Below are 25,289 nucleotides of genomic sequence, written 5' to 3' on the forward strand. Positions count from 1 at the left end.
TAAGCACCTTCAGCTTCTTTCCTTCTTTCATTTCTAGACCATTTTCATTCAGAATCTCAAACAGGTTTAAAGAAAAAGCAGTAAAACAAAAAGTATTATAAGACGTCATGGAATATGCACTTCATAGCATGGGCGTCCATAAAAAGCTAGCATCAATAGATTGCAAACTCCAGTGTAAAAAGGTCGGTTATTCATAAACAATGGAAACAAACCATCATTGGTGCCTGCCATATTGCAGGAAGAAGTTGACACTTTTTACCTGCCTTGAGTTCTCTCGGGGAAAAGGGCAGGGTACAAATAAACATATAATAACAACAATAATAATTTTGGATCATTTTATATACACTGTAAAGTTTACGGAACATGTATGTGACAAGATCTCTCTAGAGAATAGGCCATTTTGCTACTTTGTGGGTAACCCCCATCACAAAGCAGAGAACTACTGCAATAGCTGGGACTGCTTGATGACATACCAGCCCTTTTTTTGCACGTATTCCTATAAGAAAATGCCACCCCTGCATTTCTCAGTTTATTTGGGTCACTGGAATTTCAATCACTTTAGGGAACTCACCAAGGTGACAATAGGAATGGAAACTTGATAACAAATCACCTTTTCACTTATTCTTTCTGTGATATCGTCCATTTCTCTTATCAAGCTATGAACCTCCAGAGCTCCTTCCAACTTCCTTCTATATGATTTGAGGTCACCATGGAAACTGTTCCACCTATTATTGAAAAAATTCATTTTATTGGAGCAGATCACACTGTTCAAAGATGGGAGTCAGAAGCTGCTTTCAAAACCTGCACTTTGGTTTATGAGACCTCTCAGCCACTGCCCTGCTTTGCTTAGGTAGATGTTTAAACAATTGGAAATGAAGATATGTAAAAAGTGGTTAAGAGAAAAGTTGAAGAATAGATGTGGAGTTATTAATTAAATGAAAGTTGTCATGATTATAACTTTTCTTGGTACGGGTGGCCTGGTGGCCTAAGTTTAGTTGTTCTAAGACAGAAGCTTCTAATTTTAGCCATAAGAAAATACATTTTAATAGCTTTATTCTGCAAAGTTATAGCCTATTAGAACTTCTCTATGGGATTTTTTTTGTCTCTCCAAGCTGCAAGGTAAACTTAAGTTGCATTCATGAATCCAAAGTTGCTCTGTGGGTTATCTTAGGTCATGGCTGGGAACCTGCCAGATGCAGAAAGGAGCTGTCTTAGAAACAGCTTGAGAAAGTAAAGTACATGGCTAGGAAGATAAAACAAAAAAATAAAAAATTCCTTCCAGTAGCACCTTAGAGACCAACTAAGTTTGTTATTGGTATGAGCTTTCGTGTGCATGCACATGAAAGCTGATACCAATAACAAACTTAGTTGGTCTCTAAGGTGCTACTGGAAGGAATTTTTTTAATTATTTTGTTTTGACTACGGCAGACCAACATGGCTACCTACCTGTAACTGGCTAGGAAGATATCATGCTCATTGATCTCCACTCATAATTTTATTGGCCTTTTGTTGTTCACCACGTATCTCTCTGCCAAGCTTGGAGGTACTGGCCTAGAGACTAGTCTGACCTAGTATTGACATCACTGACATCAGCATGCTAATTGGCTGCCAAGGTCAATTAGCAAGACATTATGGGTTGTGCTCAAAGCATAGCAGGGTGCTGTGAAAGACAGCTTTGGAAATGTTGTCATAAAGGAAGCCTCACCACTTGGGAGTTAATAGGTATGACAGTGGACACTGATGACAACTGAAGATCATTTATCCTATGGAATAAACCTAGGTTTAAGAATGATGGTTGACTTCTCCTTTGGCGCACAACTTGTAGTTCGCCCCACAGCTTTATTTTCTTGCATTCCCTTTACTAAAAGCTGAAAACTCAATACAATCCCTGTGGAAAAAATGAAATCTTTGGACAGAGGAACTTGCCCAGTTGAACACCACATTTGTTCTAACACCACCTGTCCATGATTCTATGAGAGTATGGTTAGATAGTGAGGAATGATGAAAATACATACATGTTAAGATCAGTCTTATCTCTTTTTAAATCATTGCAGGTGGCACTACCAATTCCTCTTGGGCCCTAAAGCTGTTCAGTTTTGATAGTTCTGTTCATCCCCCATGTGGACATCATTATAGATTCACACACACCTCTCATTCAGCTGCTTTCGGCGCTGGTATATTGTTTTCATCTCTTCCTTCTTCTCCCTCTCCAGCCTCACAGCAAGGACATTGATGGCTTTGATGTGGGCATCGTCCACTGTCACTCCCTACATGACCAACACCGAAGAGAAACAGCCAGCTTATGTATAAACAGTTATTAAGTAAAAGTTATGTAATTCTGCCAGAGTATCTCAGTAATACAACCTCTGCTGTTCTGCTCACATTGCTGAATGAATGTGACCCTTGACAAAAGGGACAAACTAGACATAACATCATTAGTCACTGTATGAATGGTGTCTGGTTCGTTTTAGCGCAAACAGCAGATGCGGGCACTGGCAATCAAGATCGCAGCAGAGGGCTGGGAGGCCTTAACCCTTTGAGCCCTGCTATAGTCCTATTTTGATGCCCCCTGCATTATTGCCATTTATTTTGTAATGGAAATTCCCATTGGGACCATTGCAAACAGCAAGCACAGGAAGAAGTGGAGAATGGTCATCCAGATAAGGATCACAGCGAGGGGTTGACGTCTCCTACGGGGGCCCTGATCTCAATTGGCCCCCAATGCCTGCAATTTGCTCTAAACAAAACATGTATGTGGTTGCTAAATATGTGAATGGTGTTATGTCTTCTTTGGCCCAAAGGTGCAATGTAGGAATCTAGCAGCATTGCCATAACATGGAAGAAACCAACTCAATTCAAATTGCACAGCAGACAGGCAACATTTTTTTTTCTATTTTAGATTAGGCCGTGTAGTTTTGAGCCCTGTAAAACCACTTCAAGAGGAGGACTGTAGGACTGGTTAGTGCCCACTCTTTTCTACATAGCTATTATCACTTCACAGTGAAAAACAAATCAGATCATCTCCATGAATAACATTCTTCAGAAACCACCACCTCCTTTCTGTTTCAATGCACACTGGAAATGAAAATATTTGCTTACAACACATCAAACACAGATTACATTGTGACGAACCTTTTCCTGGATCATGATCAATATCCAGTTCTGAAAAGTACATAGTTTCGAAGGCCAAACTGTTCCGTTGCGGTACTCAAATTTTAAACTTTGCAGTAAGTACAATAAACTCACACAAGGAGCAAGGAGACATTAATCATGGGTTTAGCAGAGCCTTGGGGGTGGGTAGGGATCAGTTAAAGAAGTATTGATTCCTTATGCACTGCAATACATACATACCACTATTCACTATTCATTCTAGGGTAGGCTCACATTTTAGACTCCACAGCTAAGAAAGTATCAAATGAGCAAAATAATAATATCTATTGTAGGATAAGTGCTAACAAGTAGCAGCTGGAGATTGGAAAGGGTGGTGATGGCAGCCAACAGTGCAGGAGGTGGGAAAGATGGGAAAGATGGTGTAGAGGGATGGCAGCCACATTTGACCTTGCAGACATCACTTGTATTGTGTTTCAGGAAGATGTCTTATATGTCCATTAATACTCTGCATCTACACATATAGAAAAACTCTGATATGTTAAGTGAACCTCAGCAACAGAATCCAAGCTGAGAACCACCTTACTATGCAGAACCTACTACTGTACTTTCCGGAAGCTATTGGGAGCCATTTTTGTTTTGACAAGCTTTTCCAGCTGGAATGAAAGGTCTTTGCCTTAAGTGTTAATTTTGTATAGTTTTAAAAGTTATATTTAGTTGTTTTCCCCTTGTACTGTATTGAACATTTTTTTAAACTCTGGCAAGTCACTATGAGATGCATGTAAAAGGTGAGCCATGAATGAATGAACGAACGAACGAACGAACGAATAAATAAATAAATAAATAAATAAATAAATAAATAAAGTCCGGTAGCCTTGTTCTAATTATGACATAAAACAAAAATGATCTCCATCCTCATCCCTGCATTATTTTATCACTGAGTGTCATGGATTTTATTGTTCTACCATAGCCAACAGGTTTCTGTCGAAGGCATAAGGGACCAAGAAATGTTTAGCCTTGCCTGGTCTAGCTCTGCTGATTTCCTGCAGTTGAAATGGGACAGTTCTGGCATACTGCCCAGAACTGCCAGATGCATTTTCACTCCAATATTTTTGGGGAAGAGGGAAGCACTGTAGAAGGAAACTTAAGTTTGTAAAGATCCCAGCTTTCTAAGGCTTGTTATAGACACAATACAGATTTTCCTTCTGCCATTAGGAGTGAGAGGCCCACAGCACAAAAATGCTTGGATAACTGGAAGAACTCTGGGTGAAGATGAAAAGAAGGGAAGCCCCAGCAAACATAATCCAGCTTCAGATTGTTCCATTTGTTTCCAAATCCCGCTTGCTAGAAAACTGAGGCTCTTCCCAAACTTTCTGTTTCTGTCAAAATTGATGCCATGCACTGGGGTTGTGAACTCTGTTTATGTCTGAAAGACATAAGTGCTCAACTCAGTTCAGTGCCATAGTTAGCAAAGCCCCGGGGAGCTATAAGTCAACTCGGTCGTGATGACTCGGCACCAGAGATGAAGAAACTGAGAGGTCACGGCAGAGAAAGGTGAAACAAGCAGCTGTCATGTCATGCTGCCTTTGCTCAAAGTGTTACTATATTTTCCTAATGGCTTGTATTGTTTTGAAAGCTGATCTTGCCAGGCCCACATTATATTACATTAATTATATTATATTCAAGCAATTAAATGTATAAAGGAACGGTATAAAATATTTAGAAATAAGAAAGAGTTTTGCCATGGTTAACTTGACTGCTAAATCCGATGTGTATAACACATAACCTGGTCTTGGCTCATCAGAGGCTGAACTTCAAGTTACAGGACATCTCTAACTTTGTTATGACCAGCGTTTCTCTTGGCAAACGTGAAGTGTGGGTGATATCCTGACATCTGTAAGCATTCATATTGCATGCATCTTGGAAGCCTGATCTGGCCAGGGCCCCCAGATTCATGTATGTGATTATTTTTAAAAATACAGGTACATGGTTGTAATGTCATACATACTTTATGCCTTTGCTATGGGAAATACTGTTGTAATGTTGGTGCAACAAGTAGTTTTGCTGCACAAATGGTAGGACTTCCCATAAGTATTAAACATAGCTAGAAAGTCCACATTTGCCTGGTTTGGGCATATATCTCACTTTGAACTTTTGGTGGTCATACAGTTTCTTGCAGAGCAGGAAAGGGTTTAATTCCTTGTTAGCCCCAATGTAAGGGGACTGCAACTTAATGCCAAAATGCTCAGTGTTCCACCATACAACTAAACATGAGTGTCTGGATGGATAATTAGAATCACACTTTCATTTTCTTGTAGAAAATATGTGGTGGGTTTTTCACATAAAGTTTACATTCAGTTAAAAATTTTAGAAAACATATGCTAGGACCATAACTTTGTAGGTTGCTTCCCATTACAGGATAGCTGACTGATGTTGTAAGAGACGCTGACCATTATGCCAAATGATCTTTATGGTAAATAAGGGGGGTTCAACCTAAAACAGGTAGACATAAGAGCTACACCGACCAACCTAGCATTGTATTAACTCACACTTGCAGCAGCCAAATAGGTCTGAACAGCTCGCTGAAAAGTTAGATGTTATCCAACTGTGGAAGGTGAATCTGGAAATGTATCTCTTACCCCTGATGCTCCTCGGAACTCATTCAGCTTTTTCATCAGCTGCAGACAGTGTTCATAGTCATTTCCCACATCACCAATATTAATCATGACTTCCTGGGAAAAGAAAAACAGTAAAATTGGCATTCCATTAATATCTCAGGCACAATGCAGGTCCAGGGTATCAACAGATGACAGCCGTCACCTGTCACCTGGGTATTTTCCCACTCTGTCCCCTATAAGTCATTCCCATTCTGAGAGTGGCAATATGCTTTTTACAGTATCAGGTAACATCATGTCTGCTGTGTTACATTCTGCTCTGGTAAAGGTATTAACAGAACCTGATGTTTGATGCAGATGCTAATGCAAAGGAGGACAACTGAATCCCCACTGTCTCAAAAGGCACTGGGTTTATGAAGCCAAAACAATAGAAGTCTAAGTCACAGTTATCTGTGATTAAAGCTTTGTGCCTAAGGATTTCAATGCATGCGCTGTACTTATAGGAAGAGGTGCCATTTTCCATAACATAAATGAATTTCCAGCATGCTCTTGTAAGTAGCTGGCAAAAAGCTTCATATCCATCAGAAAATTCACATGACAGCTCTTTAGGGAAGGAAAATGGAGACCACTTCAAAATGGATACTTTTTTATTTCCCATATCTTTGTGATGACCATCATTCTGAAGGTTCAAATGTGTGCATTTTGCACTTTTGAAATATCGCAAACATAATTTTATATTGCAGGAAAGGCCAAATTCCTGGGAAAAGAGCTCTGTCATAAAACTCTGTATAGCCACACATAACACTAAACCCATGGTCCGTTTAACAAATCACGAGTTGCTTCATGGATGAGCAAAGAAGCCATGGATTGTTCTTCCAAAGTCTGGCTTGTTTTCCATTTTCTCTTGACTCATGCCTTGATGATGATCTACTGTGAGGTAGTCAAAGAAACCATGATTAAGCAAGGTTTTTGGGTTCAGATGCAACACCAAACCATGGTTAAAACAAGCCAACAACAAACAATGGCTTCAGTCATGGTTTGTTGGCAGAAAACAAACCATTAGTCCGCTGGGTTAGACAGTTAGGTTACATAAACCATGGTTTAGATTATGTGTGAAACAGGCCTGCATGTGTTTAAAAATGAATGTGCATGTTTAATCTGCATGCTAAACATACTTTATGCATTTGCTGTGGGAACACTGCAGAGAAATTTTCAAAAATAAATAAAACTATGTGACTCTTCTGTAGACTTTGCAACTACAGAAAACTTGTTAGCTATAAATGTATGAAAATGGTAATAATAGTTTACAGAAGAGTCACATAATGACTAGTTTGCAACTAGCCAGTAAAATTCACTGACCTTGTCTCTGATCCAAGCCTCTACATGGTCCACTTTCTGCAAAAATTCCAGGAAATCCCTAATGTCTTCGAGCATCTTTCCACGAGCAGCAACAGTGCATTTCAGTGTCTCCCACCGTTCTTGAAGCAAACGAGTCTTACGACGGAGTTCCCCTGATTTCGGGTGATTCTGGCACAATAAGGCTTCTCCTTGCTTCATGTAATTAGGAAATAATTAAATAAGAAGAAAAAGATGAAACACAATATTTCCATATGTTTCTAAGAAAAGCTCAATGCCAGGGAGACACAGGGCCAAACTATCAGGGATGTGGGCCTGTAATAGCAGGTTTCCTGCAGCAACAGGAAACAGGTTGGACGACACAACCATTGCAGTTCCATATAGGTTTATGACTCTGTGAAAATGGATAAGGTTAAAAATGTGTGACCACATTTTTTAAAAAACAAACTGCTGTTGAGAGAGCCATTATTATTTATGAATAATTTCCAGAGGCTTCCTTATAGCTGCTGCTTCTTGTCAAGGACAAGGTAGAACCAGGAATTTGTACTTATTTGTATATTATTTTTTGCAGACGGGGAGAGAACTGGCCTCTCTCAACAGCAATTAACTTAACTACTGTTTATTCATACAGGCTGTAACCAAGCATTTTCAGTACATGGAGACAAGCAAACTCCAGAGACCTGAAGAGATCTACACATTGGGGGATAACAATAACTTTCACTTCAAGGCTCTTCAATCTTTTTCTTCTTCGGTAAAAGGTTTTAAGGCTATTCCATCTTTTGATCTGACAGTTGCAGAAGGCCCCTACGGGACCTAAAGATCACAGCACCTCCATTCAATACTCACTGTGTTAACAGTAGAAATTAGATCCTTGTGAGCCAGAATCTCAGCCTCAAATACTTGATGTTTCTGCAGAAGCTTCATTTTGTCACTCAGGTTGCTAAGATTTTGGAAAGATGGATCCTCCAGCTTTTGCATGCGCTCATCAATCCAGCTCTCTGCCTGTCACCAAAGAATCAGTGTGGTTAGTATTTCACACATATTGCTGTTGCTTTCTATGTAACACTGACATCCTTGTGTCTTAAGTCACATGAATTTAACACAGTGGTTTCCCTATCAATCTAACTAACAAAGACAAAGATCACCCTAGTCATGTTCTGATAATCCAAGGGCATATTCAAAACATTTAATGAAATTTAATGAAAAAGTAAAGTGAGAGTTGATCCTTGGTTGTGCTTACAAAAGTACAGATTCTTTCAGAATGGCAAATTTTAACTTCTTCATATCTCCATGGCAAGAATGGGGAACCTGTGACACACACACACACACACGCACCACGACATATTATTGGACTTAGAGATGTCAGAGAACTCTGATAAAAATAGAAACAGGGGCAGATATTGCTCTTGTTTGCTTATTTGTCTCATGTCCAGAACAGAAATCAATCTAGCAAACACAAGAGGTATTTGTTGTCTTTTTGCTTTCACATTTGCATTGTGTTTCCTTTACAGTGAATGAACAGGGTAGAACAACACATTGACAGTGTAACTTACCTAATTAATAATATAAACCACCTAAGTTACATAATTTTGCTACACTAGTCACTGAGACAAATAACCCAGCTTCTTGTGTTAGATGAATGACAGCTGGACAGAAATAGTGCTGCATGAAGGCAATACAGGGTGGAACAGAAAACAATGTCTTATTATGTCCCTAGTTGGACTACAGTTCCCATCATCCCTGACCATTGGCCATGGGGGCTGGAGGAGATGTGCACAGCTTTTCCATACCTGCTCTATGGAGTTCTCAGACTACTGATACAGCTGGTCCACATAGCAAGCCATTCTATCAGAAAATACAGTAGCCATTGGGTGATTGCTGTGAAATTATGTTCAGCCTCCTGCTTTTCATCCAAAGGGCCATAACCATCTGGGTAAGGCCAATGATGTGGATCCAATTAATGGAATAAAGGTAAAAGGTAAAGGGACCCCGTGACCAACTCTGGGGTTGCGGCGCTCATCTTGCTTTATTGCCTGAGGGAGCCGGCGTACAGCCTCCGGGTCATGTGGCCAGCATGACTAAGCCACTTCTGGCGAACCAGAGCAGCGCACGGAAACGCCGTTTACCTTCCCACTGGAGCGGTACCTATTTATCTACTTGCACTTTGACGTGCTTTCAAACTGCTAGGTTGGCAGGAGCTGGGACCAAGCAACAGGAGCTCAACCCGCCGCAGGGATTCAAACCGCCAACCTTCTAATCGGCAAGTCCTAGGCTCTGTGGTTTAACCCACAGCGCCACCCGCATCCCTAATTAATGGAATAGACACCCCCAAACCTAGCTGGGTGGTCATTCTGTGTGATTGGCCCTCCCTAGATGGTTATCACTCTTGAAATTTTACAGGAGCATCATGGGATGACCTCCCCTACCCCCCAAATGTGGCTCTCATAATGTAATACTCTTTATTATGTACCACATTTTTGCACTACCATGGGTACATGATTAATAGAATTGGGCTTTACGGTACTTGGGAATTACAAAATGTAATCTTGGCAATAGCATCATTCTCACCTCTGACAGATTTTGGTAGAAGAGAGCCAGCAGAAGGGCTATCTGCAGTTTTTCTTGCCTACTTTGAGAGAGATCTTTGATGCATCTTCTTCTCTCTAACACGGCATTCAGCTTGAGATCAATCTGTTTTCTATCCAGTTCACTGTCCTGCTGCAGTCTTCTTGACTGTTCCTGAAGAGACAATTCCTGAGAAGGAAACAAGCCTAAAATCAAAGCTGTGCGTTCATGTGATATACATAATCAATCAAGGGTTCCTGTTCTGTTCACAAAGTATTATTTTTTTTCTACTGGAAGAAAATATAGATGCAAATGAGATCCTTAGAACTGCAAGTCTGAAGTTCAACCTAATGAAATTGGAGGGAATCAGAAATGTTGGCTGCTGTGCCAGTAAAAATAATGTATCATACCAGTGCTATTTTTCAAGAAAAATAGGTACTGGAGCTCGCCATTAACTTCTCCCTTGTTCTCTTAGAATAGCAATGGCGCCTACCCGAGAGGTGTCAGAGCTGAGCTCCGGCTGAAAAACGGCCTTATTACCAATCCTAGGGCTATACCTGTTGAAATTATTTTGTCTTCCCTCAAAATTTAGCAGATGTTTTGTCTCAAGAAGAACTTCTAAAGACACTGAAAAAAACGGATCCCCCAAATGGTGGCGTGAATCAGCTCTTGGAGCCATGATTCTGATTGTTTTCACTTAGCACAGAAATTATTCCAATTATCTTAACCAGTTCTTAACCAACTCTTAAGAACCAAACTGGGCATTTGCCTATAACCTAAATAACCTTCCTTTAAGGTCAGGATCGTATAAGTGTTTACCTTTCCAACGTGAGAGGTCAGAAGCTTCTCAAAAGCCTCGTGTTTCTTGATCTGCTGCTCCACCTCATCTACTGTGCTCCCAAAGTCACTGCTTTTCAAATATGTCTGTGAATAATGAAAATCACTTTTGGTTAAGATTGTTATATTTGGGACATATCTTGTTACTTCCCTAAATGTGTGTCACCAAAGGCTAGGTGTTCAAAAGATTCCAGTAACCTCAGATTATATATTTTCTAAAGAACATACGTACATAGTTTGTCCGATCCATTGAAAGGGTAGGGACCTCTGGGTACTCCTTGGAAAACCCCCACAACCTATCTTTTCTGAGACTATTTAAAATGAGGAACAAGAAATGTCTCTCATCACTCAGTGGAACGCTGGCATGGAGATGCATATTAATGTAAAGGCATAATTCTTCAAATAACACCTGCAGTGGAATAGCAGTAGGCGGTAAAAGGGTTGTAAGATGGTAAGGTGTCACTGTACTACATTTTGTCTTTTGGCTAAAACGTCTTCAAGGGATAAGGAATGTTGAGGAATGAGAAGCTGTCAGGTTGTATTCATTAACAAACCTGAAAGCATAGTTTTAAAATAAAATGAAGATTGCGGATGGTTATTGCACTATTCGTCAAATCAATCACTCAGTGAGGCCATTTTAGCTGCATTGCTTGCTCAGGGAAATTTGGATGCCTGGAAGTTACAGTAGCAGATTTGTTGTTTGAAAATGTTATTTAGCTGCTGCTATTTTTCAAAGTCTATCTACTTTCTTTTCTGATAGGACATGAAGTTGCACTCGTATGACTCAAAGGATGCATAACAGCATCTGTCTGAAGGTATATGAGTGATAGACACAAAAGTATGGCAGTATGGGCTTTTCTCCTGGGCATAGTAGGCCAATTGGTGTCAAAGAAAGATAGGACGTTCTTTATGTATGCTACAACAGCAGCAAGAGTGCTACTAGCAAAGTATTGGAAGACACAAGAACTACCCACACTGGAAGAGTGGCAGACGAAGGTGATCGACTACATGGGACTAGCAGAGATGACGAGCAGAATCCGTGACCAAGGGAAAGAGACGGTGGAGGAAGACTGGAAGAAATTTAAACTTTATCTTAAAAACTCTTGTAAAATTATTGAGTGTTAAAATGTCATGGGTAAAGCATAGCAGATTTGCAGCGATAAATGATTGGACAAGAGGAAAGAAAAGGGTTAAAGAAAGGAATTAATAAGTAATTCAGACCAGGGGTTGCTGAAAAAATTTAAAACAGGGATGCAGAAAAGGGAGGCATGGGGAAGTCGTTGAAATTGGGTATATGAAAAAATTTATGAAATTATACATGTTTATATGTTTGTTTGTTAGTGTTTGTTGTTTGTATCGTCTTATTTTATATGTTGAAAAACCAATAAAAAATTATATATATATAAAAAAAGTATGGCAGTATGAAAGTGCCCTTTGGAGCCTGATGTTTTGTAGTTTTACATCTAAAACTCCAGTTGTATGTGGAAAAGTCAATTGCAGATGGACTGCTGGTCTAGTTAAGCAAAACTTAACCGCTACCAGCTTTATACGTCTGTGGAATTTTAAATGTCACACTGAATGCTGTCAAATCTCTGTTGTTACTAAACATTGCATGGCTTCTGCTTGACCACAATTGCGTCAAAACAAGATGAGCTACATTAGCAGTAGCTCAGTTTTATACAGCTTGTGGCCTGGCAAGTTGAACGCAGTCCATCAGCAATATATTATGCTCCTCTTGATATTGTCTGCTTTTTGCACTCCCTAACAGCATGCAATGTAAACAAGGGATCTATTGAATCCTTGGCAGCCAGCCATACCTGGTTGGTGGGCTGCATTTGGCTTGATACAGACCACAGGTTGTGCAAGTCTGCAGTAATAAATCTAGCTAGTGTTGATGACATGCAGAAAAATGTATTTACTAAGTTGTACTCAATAACAGGAACGGATTCAGCTAGATCCTGTGCATGCTCACTTGGAATCCAGTCCTGCTGACTTCACTGAGACTCAGGAGCTGTACACCAGATCTAGTATTATATTAGATTGAGGGTGGTATAAGGCACATATTGATATTGTAAGATGCATTTTTAAAATGTAAAGATGTGTGATTTTATTACTATTATTATACAGCTTAGCCCCCAAATAGGCTTATAAGCAGTTTGCTGACATAAAAACCAGTTACATAAGCTTTAAAATATAAGCATTAAAACATAAAATAAAATTAAACTACAGAATAAAGCATTTCCATAAAACACTAAAATTTACTTCCACAACATATCCACATCAGCATTTACCTATGATTAAAGACTGCATAACATGTTGCCATTTTCCTATACAGAAATAATATTTGCACCATAACTATCCAGCTGATGTGAAATGCAACAAATATTCACAGAGCAGCACTTTACACATTATTATAAATGGGATTTCTCGATTTCCCACTCGCCCCCTGCCCCCCACTTTCATGGTTTTCAGATGCCATTTCATCTGAAGCTGAGTAAGTTTATAATGTGCTTGTCTGGAATAAACATGTGAGCTTTCCACATAACGATGGGCGGTGACTCAACACATGTATTGGTCCTGCGTGTCAGCCCTGTCCTAACACTCCGCACACAGTGCCTGCAAGTGTATAAACTGTATGCACATATGCTGTGAGCATGGGGTTTATGCCCTTTTATTTTTTCAGGGTATAGGCTGCACATTGAAAGCCTACCTGCATAAAAGCTTGCATGCCTTTAGGGTCTCTGTGCAGAAAGTCATATGAATGTGTAGAGAATTGGGACGGGGTAGTGAATGGGATTCTGCTTCCTTCCCGCTTTCCCTGCATCCATTCATATAGCACAGCTGTTTGCATCTGGCTATGGGGCAGGGCTTTCCCTGCTCCATTCCAGGGACCACAACAACAGAATTAGGTTTCAATAAACACGCCGAGTCACATTTTTCTGTCATCATAAAAACATTTATTTCTGAAACATTTTCCCAGGAAAATGAAATATTCTGCAAGGTATTGCATGGTGGCAATGTCAAGATGCTTGCATCTTGAGCCTACGTATAGAGATGTAGAATGCAGAGCCCCAGAATCATGACCTAAGATTAAATTCTACCCTTTGCCTCTCTGCTAGTCTCACTATGAAAACATTATGGAAAAAGACATAAGAAAAATCAGGTGATACTTCCCCCCCCCCAAAAAAAAACTTTTTCATAAGCAATGACAAACATAATGAGATTACACAATGAACTATGGATGAGTAGAAATGTCTTTTGGTTTGGGGCTTTTCAACAGGTTTTAGATCATTTCAGCTGAATCCTGAACCTTTCCAGCAGCCACTCTGAGTCCAATGGTATAGGTGGGTTGTTATCTATTTTTAAGTTCCAGCTCCCAACATGCTAGCTTATATGCAAGGAGTCGGGAGACTTGCAGGCAAAAGAAAATGGTGGTGTTCCTTTTAAATTTTCATAATGACCCTCATCAACCAGGCTAGTAATGAGATTAGCGTGATATAGATTACCCACCACCACCAATGATATAATGACCGGTTTTCAGGTCACACAGCCCTTTCTTCAGCTGGCTGACAGGCTAATATAGCATATACAGAAAGAAAAAGAAAACTTGCCAAGCACTTTAGCTTTTAAAGCATCCAGACATCTTTTCAATTATACCATTTAATGGGAATCTGGCAGAACCAGAAACTGATGGGATGAGAGACCTGTCAGTAGCCAGCCAGCTTTCAAGCCACATTTTAGTCAGGGGAAATTCAGCCATATGAGCTGAGTTTTGACATAACCAAACACACACAAATATTTTTCACTTAAAACTCATATTTTTGGGTCGTTCTTTCAACCCACATTTGTTTTGTTCCTGGTGAAAGCTAGAAGAAGTAAAATTCAAGCAGTAATTGACAAGTTAGCATCTAAAATTAGGAACACAGACAAACCTATCTAAAGAAAGGAGTGAATCTGCCCCCACAGTCTCGCTGTTCGTAAGAAGAAACAAAGAACTTCACTTTAGGAAAACAAAACAGAATTACATTGGGTGGCCTTATTCACCACTACCAGAAAAAGCAACAGCAACAAAGAACAACAGTTGAACAGATACTAAATTCAAATTAAACATAAAAAATCACGGTTATGCTTGTTTTCATAGGTTTCTAAAATGGAATGGAAATCTTCACCACTCTCCGCCCAGCTCCAAAGGAAGCAATTTTTACAGAGATAGATGGACACCATGCACTCTCACCAGTTCTGTGGGATGCTGTACGTGCCTGCATGTTTGTCACAAGTGTATCTTGATCCACATTCCTTATAGTGTTTGGCTCCTTGGAAGGTTTTGACTGTGAATTCGCATCATATTGTTGCAAAGGTTGGAATTCAGGACAGCAAACAGGGTTTATTGACAGTGAGAAGCCAGAGCCAATATAATCTGTCTGGAACGCTGGAACACCTGTGTTTGAACCTGATGCTCTGATGAAGACCGAAGGAGCTGGGCTTTTCCTGAATTCCTTTATCACTTGAATAGGGAAGGATGTCCAAGGGGTGGCAAGTATAAGGGTTATTTTGGAAACCTTATGGCAATCTGGAATTATCCTAGCACTGGAGGTCCTCCCAAACTCTTTGCCGGTTGAATGACGGTTCTGAAAGACAACCAAATCAGGATCTAAACGTGCATTTGCAACAGTCCTTTTGCCAACAGGATTATCTCCTTTAGACACTGTAGTTGGAGATAACCATATCTCTCTGGAAACTGTTTGCTGGGGAAGACCAGGGCACTTAGCCGTGGAGGTGACATGAAGCTGTGTAATCTGAAGATCTGCAGAGCTTCTTGAGGGAATGGCTTGATGGGTCATCTGAGGACCTGTTGCAAGACTGGAAGATGCTGACGACATGTTTTTTCGACGAGGTAAAAAAAGACTGGAATAACCATGGCTGCTCACTTGAGAAGAAGTCCTAAATGGCTTTACTGCTATACTGCAAGTTGAAATATAAAGCTTTACTGAAGCATGGAGATCTGGAAGCTGAGCTTTGCATGGGCTGTAACCATGCCGGACTGGCGGCTCTGAACTACAAGGTGTCAGAGCTGTATGTAGCTTTTTGCTCTGAGTTGGAATTGCGCACAGAGAAACATCCAGACGTGATGTCCAACATGGTAGAGCTGTGGAAGCAGCAGCAGGTGGGAAAGGTACTGCAAACTGCATGGAACCAGTGTGATCAGTCGAAGAATGGCAAGCACTCCAGTCACATCCTGAGCACTGCTTGCTGGAGATGAGCGATGACTGGGCACCAGCACTGCTGTAACCATTGTACTGAGGATCTCTGTGAAGTGCAGGGCATGCCGACTTGATGCCAGGAGGATTAACACAACTGTTGTCTTTCCCGAAACCATTCCCCTTATCTGTATGTGCCAAGACTATATCCAGCCTTGAGCTGTAAACCTCAGAAGATAGCGAGTGAGACGGTGAGATGTCATTTCTTGGCAAGGTATCTGCGGGTGATGGATGAGTTGGGAAATACCAGGCTGAGTCTGATAAAATTTCTGCTGGTGGCATCCTCTGGAAAGAGCTACCCCAGACAGCTGATTTGGGGGCCAGCGATGGGGTCACTTGACTGGAAGACAACATAACTTCCACAGTTGAAATATAGATGGGTGTGGTCGAAGTCTTGCTGCGATGGTCCGGGCATGACATCCTGCAGTTTTAATCCTAAATTCGGAAGACCAAAGCTGGAGATGCTTCTGTGCTCTGTATTTTAAAGCACACTTTTCATCCTTTTTCTGTTGGCACTGGAAATTTCCATTCTCTCTTGGGTGTGAAGGAGAGGTGAAGAGCAAATAAATATTTCTCCAAAAAAAGAAGTGATACAGAATGAAGAAGGAGAAGCAGTATTCCTTCAGCACAACTGGCGGTATTATCCTTTCTGCAGCATGTCAAGAGAGTGCAGGAAGCAGACAGAGAGATGAACGAGAATGAGTCTCTAAACTAGTAGCGATGAGGCAGAAGTCAAACCAGAAATGCTATCCAAAGATGGATGCCAACCTTATTACAATTTCTCCAGATAAACGGATTAAGCGCCTAGCTCACCAGCACTTCCATTGCCTTGAGAACAGCAGATCGTAATGTGCTCTGCTGTTGTTAAAAGCAAGAGAGCTGTATTCCTCTCCCTCTCTCAGTCACTGCCTATCTGCACTCAGAATAGCAAGATCTCTGTTTAACAGGTCTTAGAAGAATTTCCTACAACCGTTCCAAGTAATGGCACACCAGAAAGTCAGTAATAAAAAAGATAGATGTTTGCCTAATTTCCTCCATATGTGCTCTTATTTACTTTAGAACTAAGCAATCCTAGGCTAAACCTTGCTGAAATCCTTCGAAGGCTTAAGTAACTTGGATGTAACCTAAGATGCTGGCACGCAGTCAATGCCGTCACACTGGCACAGGGAACGAATGGGGAAAAGTTCTCTTTCAGAATACTGCTGAATGCTTTTGACTATACACCACCGCAGGGGTAGCCTCTGTATCAAGGTATGCACAGCACGGTCCACGTGCAAAATGATGAACAGCTTGGGCTCTGCTTGTATCCACAGTGATTATAAAAAACACACATACCTATTCACATTCATGTGACTGTGCTTGTGACACCATCAACACCCCCTACCAAAAATACAGAGAATGACAAATTGCACACTGCCGAGTAAGAATGTTTTTCAAAAAGAGGATCACTTGAGCCAACCAAAACTATGAACCTTTCTGCTAAAAGTAACTAGGAAGTTCCACCTGAAGCCTTTGTGGATGCAGTGAGAAAATGCAAATATTTAAATGCAACTTGGTCCTTCTAATGTGGGGTGGGGGCAGGGCGGGGTAGGGGGAGTCAAGGTCATATAACCAGGACTGGTTCCCCTTCCCCCAATTTCAGTTGTGTAAGAACATTTTTTTTCTACTTGGCAAATGTCTAGCATCCTGAGAATGCAGTCCTAGTGAAGTCTCAATGGAGATCAGTGTGAGAGCAAGGCTAGGGCCTCATACCTTCTCATTACTCCTCAGCAGTTCCTTTCACCAGTCTTGGAGCATGTTATCTTCACTTTGTGATGTAGCTAACTGCTGCTATCAGTTTAAATAGCTGCTTCCTTCCCAAAGAAGGGACGCGGGTGGCGCTGTGGGTTAAACCACAGAGCCTAGGACTTGCCGATCAGAAGGTCGGCGGTTTGAATCCCTGCGATGGGGTGAGCTCCCGTTGGTCGGTCCCTGCTCCTGCCAACCAGCAGTTTGAAAGCACGTCAAAGTGCAAGTAGATAAATAGGTACTGCTCTGGCGGGAAGGTAAACGGTGTTTCCGTGCGCTGCTCTGGTTAACCAGAAGCGGCTTAGTCATGCTGGCCACATGACCCGGAAGCTGTACGCTGGCTCCCTCGGCCAGTAAAGTGAGATGAGCACCGCAACCCCAGAGTCGGTCACGACTGGACCGAATGGTCCAATCCAATTCAAAAGTTCAGGTTTGTAAAATGAAAATAAAATAATAATCCTGACAGAGGCAGTGTTGCAGCTATCAAACCATCTTGTAATGAGACCCACACGGTAAGACCCAATCTGAAGCAAAGTTCATGACCCAATCTGGGTCATGATCCAAACTGAATCTGGTGAGTCTTCTTTGGCATCCAAGTTCTATAAACTCCTCATCACTCCCTAGGCAGAAGTAGAGCTAATGGAAAAGTAGGGTTTTAAGTGATACACCATGTGTTCATTGCATTTTGCAGCAAAGGTCCAGCATGGTGAGTTGTATTAACATGGCATCAATGGCATGAGTATGTTAAATACATTAGCAACAGAATAAATAGATGAGAATGCGGAAAAAACATGGCATCGGTGAGCAAATGCACTATTACATCCTTAGTACGTAACTGTTTAGGAACTTTCCACAAAATGTTCCACATTTATAACTCTGGAATGTGCAAAAGCTTCTCTAAGAAATGTTTCTCGCTTTATCAAAACTGTTTTGGCTTCCTCTGAAATTCCTCAGATGTTTCGCCCGAGGGGAAAACTTCACTTTGAACCCAGTAAAAACTTTTACGTACAGATGTAGTAGGTTTCAAAGTCACCCCCCCCCCCCGTGAATCACAAAAAGGTACATTTTATCTAATAAACACTCTGCATTTGAAGGTATGTTCTTGGCTAAGCCTGATCAGTAAATGCCGATTAGTGTGACACCATTAATATATCTATTTTTATGCACGCCTTCTCTTAATATATGTATTTTTGTAAACATTGTTTGGTTGGAGAACTTCATTGAAACATTTGGATAAGGGCAAATTTCAAAGGACAGCTGTGTTTTGGTTCTCATATTGTTTGGGAAAGTCTGAATTTGATACATTTGCCTCTAAATGCAATCTGAATTAATTTTCTCTCCCCCATTCCCTAGAGACAGTCTGCCCTTAACCATCACTGGGATGCTGTTTCTGCTAAGGCAGGGTTTGGGAAACTGTGGTCCTCCAGAAGTTGCTGGACTACAAGGTGTATTATCTCTGACCATGCTGGTTGGGGTTGATGGAACTGCACTCCAAAAACATTTGGAGGGCTGCAGGCTCCGCATAACTTTCTAAGGGCTGAGAAAAGGCAAGGAGCAGTGGGGCTCATGCAGCCCAACCAGAAGCATCTGGTGAAACATGGGTGGTTTCCTATTCTTTCCCTGGCAGAGCCCTGCAGCCACTGCTGGGCCACTTCCACTACAGATGATGTGAGCTGGAATCAACAGGATTCCCTAGGCAGCTTCATCTGAAGCTTAGTCCTCTGAGGTTCCAGTGGCTCCTCTGTTTCAGGGACAAGGACTTGATTTCAGTTGTATGCATAGGCACAACATAAGGTATTATGCTTAGGAATTGGAGCCTTGACCCATTCCTTCTAGGGATGGTGCTACTGGGTGAGGCAACTGCTGCCTGTCAGATTCAACATTTCCAGAGTTGTAGTTGTGTTAAGTTTCCTGAGGCATAAATGCCCCAAGCTTTATGCTAAAGGCAAAGGGGCCCTCAAGACCCCTGCTGCCCAGGAGGACTGCCTGCTGAGGGCCTGAAGGGCCCTGCCCTTGCCTCTCTCCACCTGGCTTGGGGCGGGGCTTGCCAGGCTTCACAAGGACTGCGGTTGCTGCTCAGCAGAGAGGGCTCCTCTTTTAAATTGTTTTTAATTTTTATCTGTGTTGTTTTAAATGAGACTATCTTGGCTGTGAGCCCTGGAAGACCTGCACCCTGCCTTGCTGGCCCTTTCCCATCTGGCCTGGGAAAGTGGAGTGCTGACTGACTCCAGCTACAAAAGCTGAGGCTGTTGAACAGATTCTTGGGCTGGAGTATTGTTTACGGGGAGTTGAGAGAGCTTGTTTCTGTTACTGATATTGTATCTTTAGTTTTAGATCTTATGATTTACGTGGAAATTGTTTCCATTTGGTTGTGTACTTTTTGATGTGTTTTATTTATTGTTTATGACTTCTGTTATGTTTGTGATTATGTAAATATTGTCATGTTGTAAGCTGCCTTGAGCATAGTTCCAACTATGGAAAGTTGGCATACAAATAAAATGATGATGATGACTAGGCATTGTTATTGGTGCTCATGGTGCCTTGGTCAGTGGAGGTGCACTAGGGATGGGGAACATCTGGTCTGTGGGCCAAGCTTGGTCCACCAGGCCTCCCTTTTGGCCCACTAGCTATTTGGGGCAAGTGATGATTGAAAGATGAGCAGCCCTGTCCACCTGCCAGGGGTGTGGAGATCTGACCCTCTGGCCAGAAGAGGTTCCTCACCTCTGAGGTAAGCCGTAGCCATTGTGGATAGCCATTGATAGCCTTATCTTCTTTTAAAGTCATCCAAGTTAGTGACCATCCCTACTTCTCAATGGAGCGGATTCCATAGTTTAATTATGCACTGTGTGACTGATTTGTTAAGTCTTTCAGATACCACGAGATTCTGCTGTTTTATGTCCAACATTGCCACCACAAGCATGTTTGTGTGTGTATGTATATACAAGGGAGATGACAAGGCTTGCCTCATCCAGCTCTTCTTTGCATCCCATCATACTGCCACCGTTTACCTACCTCTTGTGAGTTTGAGATATTTTCTAGGTGCTCACAGTCCCTGTAAAACATCTGCAGAAGGTGGATCTTCTCCAGCCATTCCTTCTTCTCTGCCCACTTGTGGTACACGTCATCCTTTTCTTCCAACAGTGCCTGCAATGTGCCTTGGATCTGATATAAGAAAACAACAGAAAACATCCATGATAATCCACAAAACAGTGTGAGTGATGCTTGTTATGTGTCAGACTTGGCTATGCTACTAGGGCTCAAGATTTTTATAAAAAGGAAACAACTCTCTGTTTTCACAAACCTGGATCTGGATATGTTTCAGTAACCCATTTTCCCTCTGAGGAACATTCAGTCATTATGATTATATCTTCACTGATGGTTTAATTGCAGCACGTACACAAAAGGGATAACTGGTTAGGAAGGCAACCTCTAGAAACACTGGTGAGCAATGTGCATTGATGATGAGTCCACATTATGCCTACGTACGTCTTTCGTTGGCATTTTCTGTTCCAGCAGCAGTTCTTGTCCCAGCTGTAGCACACGTTCATACATGTCATCACGGGCCTCAATCTCTGCCAACAGCTGCTGGTGCTGAGTCAGCTTCAGGTCACTAGTAGATATGTCTCGAATTTTGTCCTCCATCATCATTTCTCTCATCATTTCTGATGCCCAGGAGGAATAGTCTCGTGCCTGAAAGCCAAGACAAAAATAAAAGATGAAGGCCAAGGATTATGGATTGTATCCACCTGTGCCATGCTCAGACCCACTGAAAACAATGGGAGTATCTGAAGTCCATTGATTTCAATGGGTCTACTCCCAAGTAGGATTTAACCACTATAGCTTGGATTGGCAATGTTGAATAAATGGATGGGAAATGAAAATGACAGAATAAGTCACCTGTGGCTGCTTGTGGCACTGATGAGAGTTTCATAGCCTGCTGCTGGGAACAGACATCCCTTTCTTTACATGAAACCTTTGTGGTCACTCTGTTTTGCTCAAAGTATGCTCTTGCAGTTTCTCTGAAGCCAGAGCTAGGAAGGGGTGTCCCTAGACTTCTTACAGATGGATTAACACCAATGTTAATGTCATGACGAGCTGTTCCATAGAACACACACCTTGGTAAACAATATGAAATAAATGCATCTCTGTATTTTTACAGTGATATTCTGGGATTTTCTGTTTGCAATTGTGGGAATAAATCATCCAGTTTTCTCTTCTGATCCACTTAAAGTTTCTAGATGACTTTTGCTCCATGAAAATTGTTTGTCTCTTTCTCTGTATACATATGTGTGTGTTCTCTACTGATTGCCACTGGTGTGCAACATCTGACTGCCTAACACTTGCATGTTATTCTCAGAGGCCAAACACTGCATTTCCTTTGCTATAGAGCACACACCAGTGCTTTTTATTTTCATTTTAAAGAAAAAAGTGGTGGTACTCACCAGGAAGTTGTTACAATAAGTGCCACACTTTTAGCATTTGAAAAAAAAGTGTCGTACTGCATATCTTTGAGTACCCCCAGAAAAAAAGCATTGAACATCATTGATATAAGCATGTATAGGCCTCATGATCTTCTCTGTCCCCTAAGCAACCCTTACATGTCTCCTAATGCAGAGTACAGTGGTACCTCGGGTTAAGAACTTAATTCGCTTTGGAGGTCCGTTCTTAACCTGAAACTGTTCTTAACCTGAGGTACCACTTTAGCTAATGGGGGGGCCTCCCACTGCCGCCGCACAATTTCTGTTCTCATCCTGAAGCAAAGTTCTTAACCTGAGGTACTATTTCTGGGCCAGCGGCGTCTGTAACCCGAGGTACCACTGTACTGCATTAGATATATTAATACACCCACCTATTAACTCTGTGAAATTAGTTTTTGTGTGTGTAATTGAGAAGTGTAGAAAAAGTCTGATGAAAGATTGACTTCAATTTCTGCCACACTGAAATGCTCACCTGTGTTTGAAAGTGGTACAGTCTGCAGGCTTGTTCCAACTGCTGCCTGCATTGCTCCACTTTGCACCTCAAGGACTCCCAGTTCTCTACCACTGCCTGCTGCTTTTCTTGTATCTCCTGCATTTGACTTTCGGAGCACCGGCAAAGCACGCCATCTGCAGCATCAATCAGTTCTTGCAGCTGCAAAAAAAAAGAATAAGGAGGATGCCATAGCACATGTACAGGAAGGGAGGGCACCAGAGAGTCTCATACTCAGCCTTCTTGAAAAACCTAACCTAATAACACAACTATGAAATCATATTGTGGAGAAGTGGGTAACTCCCCCCCCCAAAAAAAGTGTTTTTATTCTAGTTTCACAACAAGAAATTCAATAAACTCAATGGTGGCAGGTCTGATGAAAATAAAAAAGCAGTAGTTTTGTCATGCAAATGGGAAGAAAGACAATCAGATTTTTTCCCAAATGTCTAGTTATTGATTATCTTACAAGATAATGAGCAAATTATGAGATGCTAGAATGGGCTTTGGCTTTCAATTGCCACCTGCGAACTGCTATGTATCTTACCTGTTGCTCATTCCCAGACAGTTCATGCTCGAGGGTTGCAAGTTTGCGTAGCTGGGACTGTACACCACCCAGGTCTCTAGCAATGTCATCAGGGATGGCCTTGGACTTCTCCTAATGAAATAATATGGGGAAGCTTGCCGTTAATGGGTTGATTATTTGAAACAAAGTGTAAATATATTATTATTATTTCATTCACAAATCACTTCCTATGAAGCATCTTGAAGCATCTTGATTCCGGTGCTGGCAGCAAACAGCTACGTACAGCGCATGTGCACCGTCACATGCATGCGTTGTATGTAGCTCTGCTGCACATGCACTGTATAGTGGTTTGCTGCCGGCGTCGCTCCAGCGCCGTACAGACAGTGACAGGATCCTCTGCTCATGGCTGCAGCCGTGAATGGAGGATCTTTCACATGTGGCTGTGGTGGCGACGAAGGGATCCTGGCACCATCCGTACCGTGCAGGCACCGTCCATACTGGAGAAGCACAGGCAGCAAACCGCTATATGGTGCATGTGCGGCATCACTACGTACGGCGCATGCGTCATACGTACCGACGCCGCACACGTGCCCTATGTAGCGATGCTCGCCCCGGGTGTCACGCCACCTTCCTTCGCCCCTGCCCCCTCATGCAGTGTACATCAACCAGTTTGGTATGTCAGGGATGAGATAATCTTACAGGCATCCAGGTCCCAAATGGTATACGGAAATGGAAGGCTGAGCCACAGTATATGTGTCAGAACAGCCAGGTGTACTTATACACATATTGTTCCCATTCACAGATAATATGGAGGTTGTTTTTTCCCCATAAAGGGAAGCACACTGATGAGGAGAGCTAAACTCTTCCCACCTTGCCTCATAGCACCCCACTGCATAAAACACTTTGTTCCCCAGCCCAGCCCTATTGCTGGAATTGAGCCAGTCTGAATGAGGTTAGGGAGGAAGAGTTCAGCACCTTCATCCAGGCAAACCAATTACCAAGCCTGGGATGTGCATGGAGCAAGTGTGTGAATAAATAGCTTATTTATATTTAGTTTATCGACTGCTGTTTTTCGGTTTTGCTTTTACATGCTTATGGCCTATCTAGCTACCTATCATCATCATCTGTCATCATCTATCTATCTACGGTAGATATCATACGGTAATTTTACATTTCGTTGCTGTTACTGTCATGGCCTGGTTGGACGAAGAGGGAGGAACCAGCTGGGGAACCATCAAGGGAAGAAAGCTCAGAGCCTGGGTAATAGTGGTGGGACAACAATGAGTGGTCAGAGGGAGAAGACTGGGAAGAGGAGGTGTCAGAAGCTGAAGAGGCAACAGGGCTTAGTGAGCTGGGAGAGTCTGTGGCAGAGAGTAGCAGAGAATAAGAGGCAGAAGCTGAAGCTGAAGCAGGAGGGTAGGATGAGGGAGGCCAAGAGGCAGAGATGAGTCAGGCTGCTGAAGAGTCACAGGTGCCTCTCCCTCCTGCTGTGACAAGCTCCCCTCCCTGCTTGTTTCCCAGAACAAGGAGGCATGAAAAGGGTGGAAAGGTTGGCTGCATGCAGGCACAGTCTCCAATTGCTTGAGAAAAGCCCTGGAGAAGAGGGGACTTAGACGGCCATGAAGAGATGGGGACTTTCAGTCTTGGAAAACTGATTTTCATGGAGGAAGACCACCAGGCATGATCTGCTCTGCTCATTAGGCCTGATACTTGTCCACGTCTGTGGAGATTGTGTTTTTGCTAATGAAGAGTTAATTCCATTTTTGAACTGTGTGATTTCTGACCAGCACACTCCTGTGACAGTTACCCATATAAGGTGCCAAGTATGGGAAAGCCGGGATAGATTATGCTAATGCATATGCATAACAATATTCTCTTCACAGCTAATGTGGCCCTCAAAGGACACAGTAGATGGGCAGAAACAAAATACCCAATCCATATATTTTCCAGCATGATTATAACCTCAGTGTGGACAAGGGCTTCCATCAGGTCTTGTAGACACTTGTGTATTGACTCAGCATCTTGTAGTCGTTCGCCTTGAAACTTTATCATCTTCAGCAATTCATCCCAATTGTTCCTGATGAGGGAAACAGGTTGAAAAACATGAAATGGAACCAGTGCTGGTTCTAGTTGTTTATGCATGCTGAAAGCATCTTTAGACAACTTAAAATATTGTCGATCCCAGACTCATGGCTTAGCACTTCTACAACACATACATGTTATAATCCAGCAATGGGGATCTGTCAATGGGCCAGCTCCTTATCTCCTCCT

General features: G+C 42.0%; 1 protein-coding gene across 2 annotated transcripts in view; it reads right to left on the reverse strand.

The window, feature by feature from the left end:
• SPTBN5 (spectrin beta, non-erythrocytic 5) overlaps window positions 1-25,289 on the reverse strand; it is a 101,869-nt gene that overhangs the window by 30,112 nt on the left and 46,468 nt on the right. For both annotated transcript variants that reach the window (XM_053383396.1, XM_053383406.1), the window contains exons 30-41: window positions 24,981-25,095; window positions 23,040-23,150; window positions 22,478-22,657; window positions 21,014-21,217; window positions 20,540-20,689; window positions 10,464-10,568; window positions 9,648-9,833; window positions 7,926-8,081; window positions 7,083-7,274; window positions 5,748-5,840; window positions 2,149-2,267; window positions 611-725 (exon numbers count right to left, since the gene is read on the reverse strand). In XM_053383396.1, coding sequence (XP_053239371.1) covers window positions 611-725; window positions 2,149-2,267; window positions 5,748-5,840; window positions 7,083-7,274; window positions 7,926-8,081; window positions 9,648-9,833; window positions 10,464-10,568; window positions 20,540-20,689; window positions 21,014-21,217; window positions 22,478-22,657; window positions 23,040-23,150; window positions 24,981-25,095 — 1,726 coding nt within the window. The remainder of the gene's footprint in view (window positions 1-610; window positions 726-2,148; window positions 2,268-5,747; window positions 5,841-7,082; window positions 7,275-7,925; window positions 8,082-9,647; window positions 9,834-10,463; window positions 10,569-20,539; window positions 20,690-21,013; window positions 21,218-22,477; window positions 22,658-23,039; window positions 23,151-24,980; window positions 25,096-25,289) is intronic.

Source organism: Podarcis raffonei, chromosome 1 (genome assembly GCF_027172205.1).
Source record: "Podarcis raffonei isolate rPodRaf1 chromosome 1, rPodRaf1.pri, whole genome shotgun sequence".
In the NCBI taxonomy this organism is placed as follows: domain Eukaryota; kingdom Metazoa; phylum Chordata; class Lepidosauria; order Squamata; family Lacertidae; genus Podarcis; species Podarcis raffonei.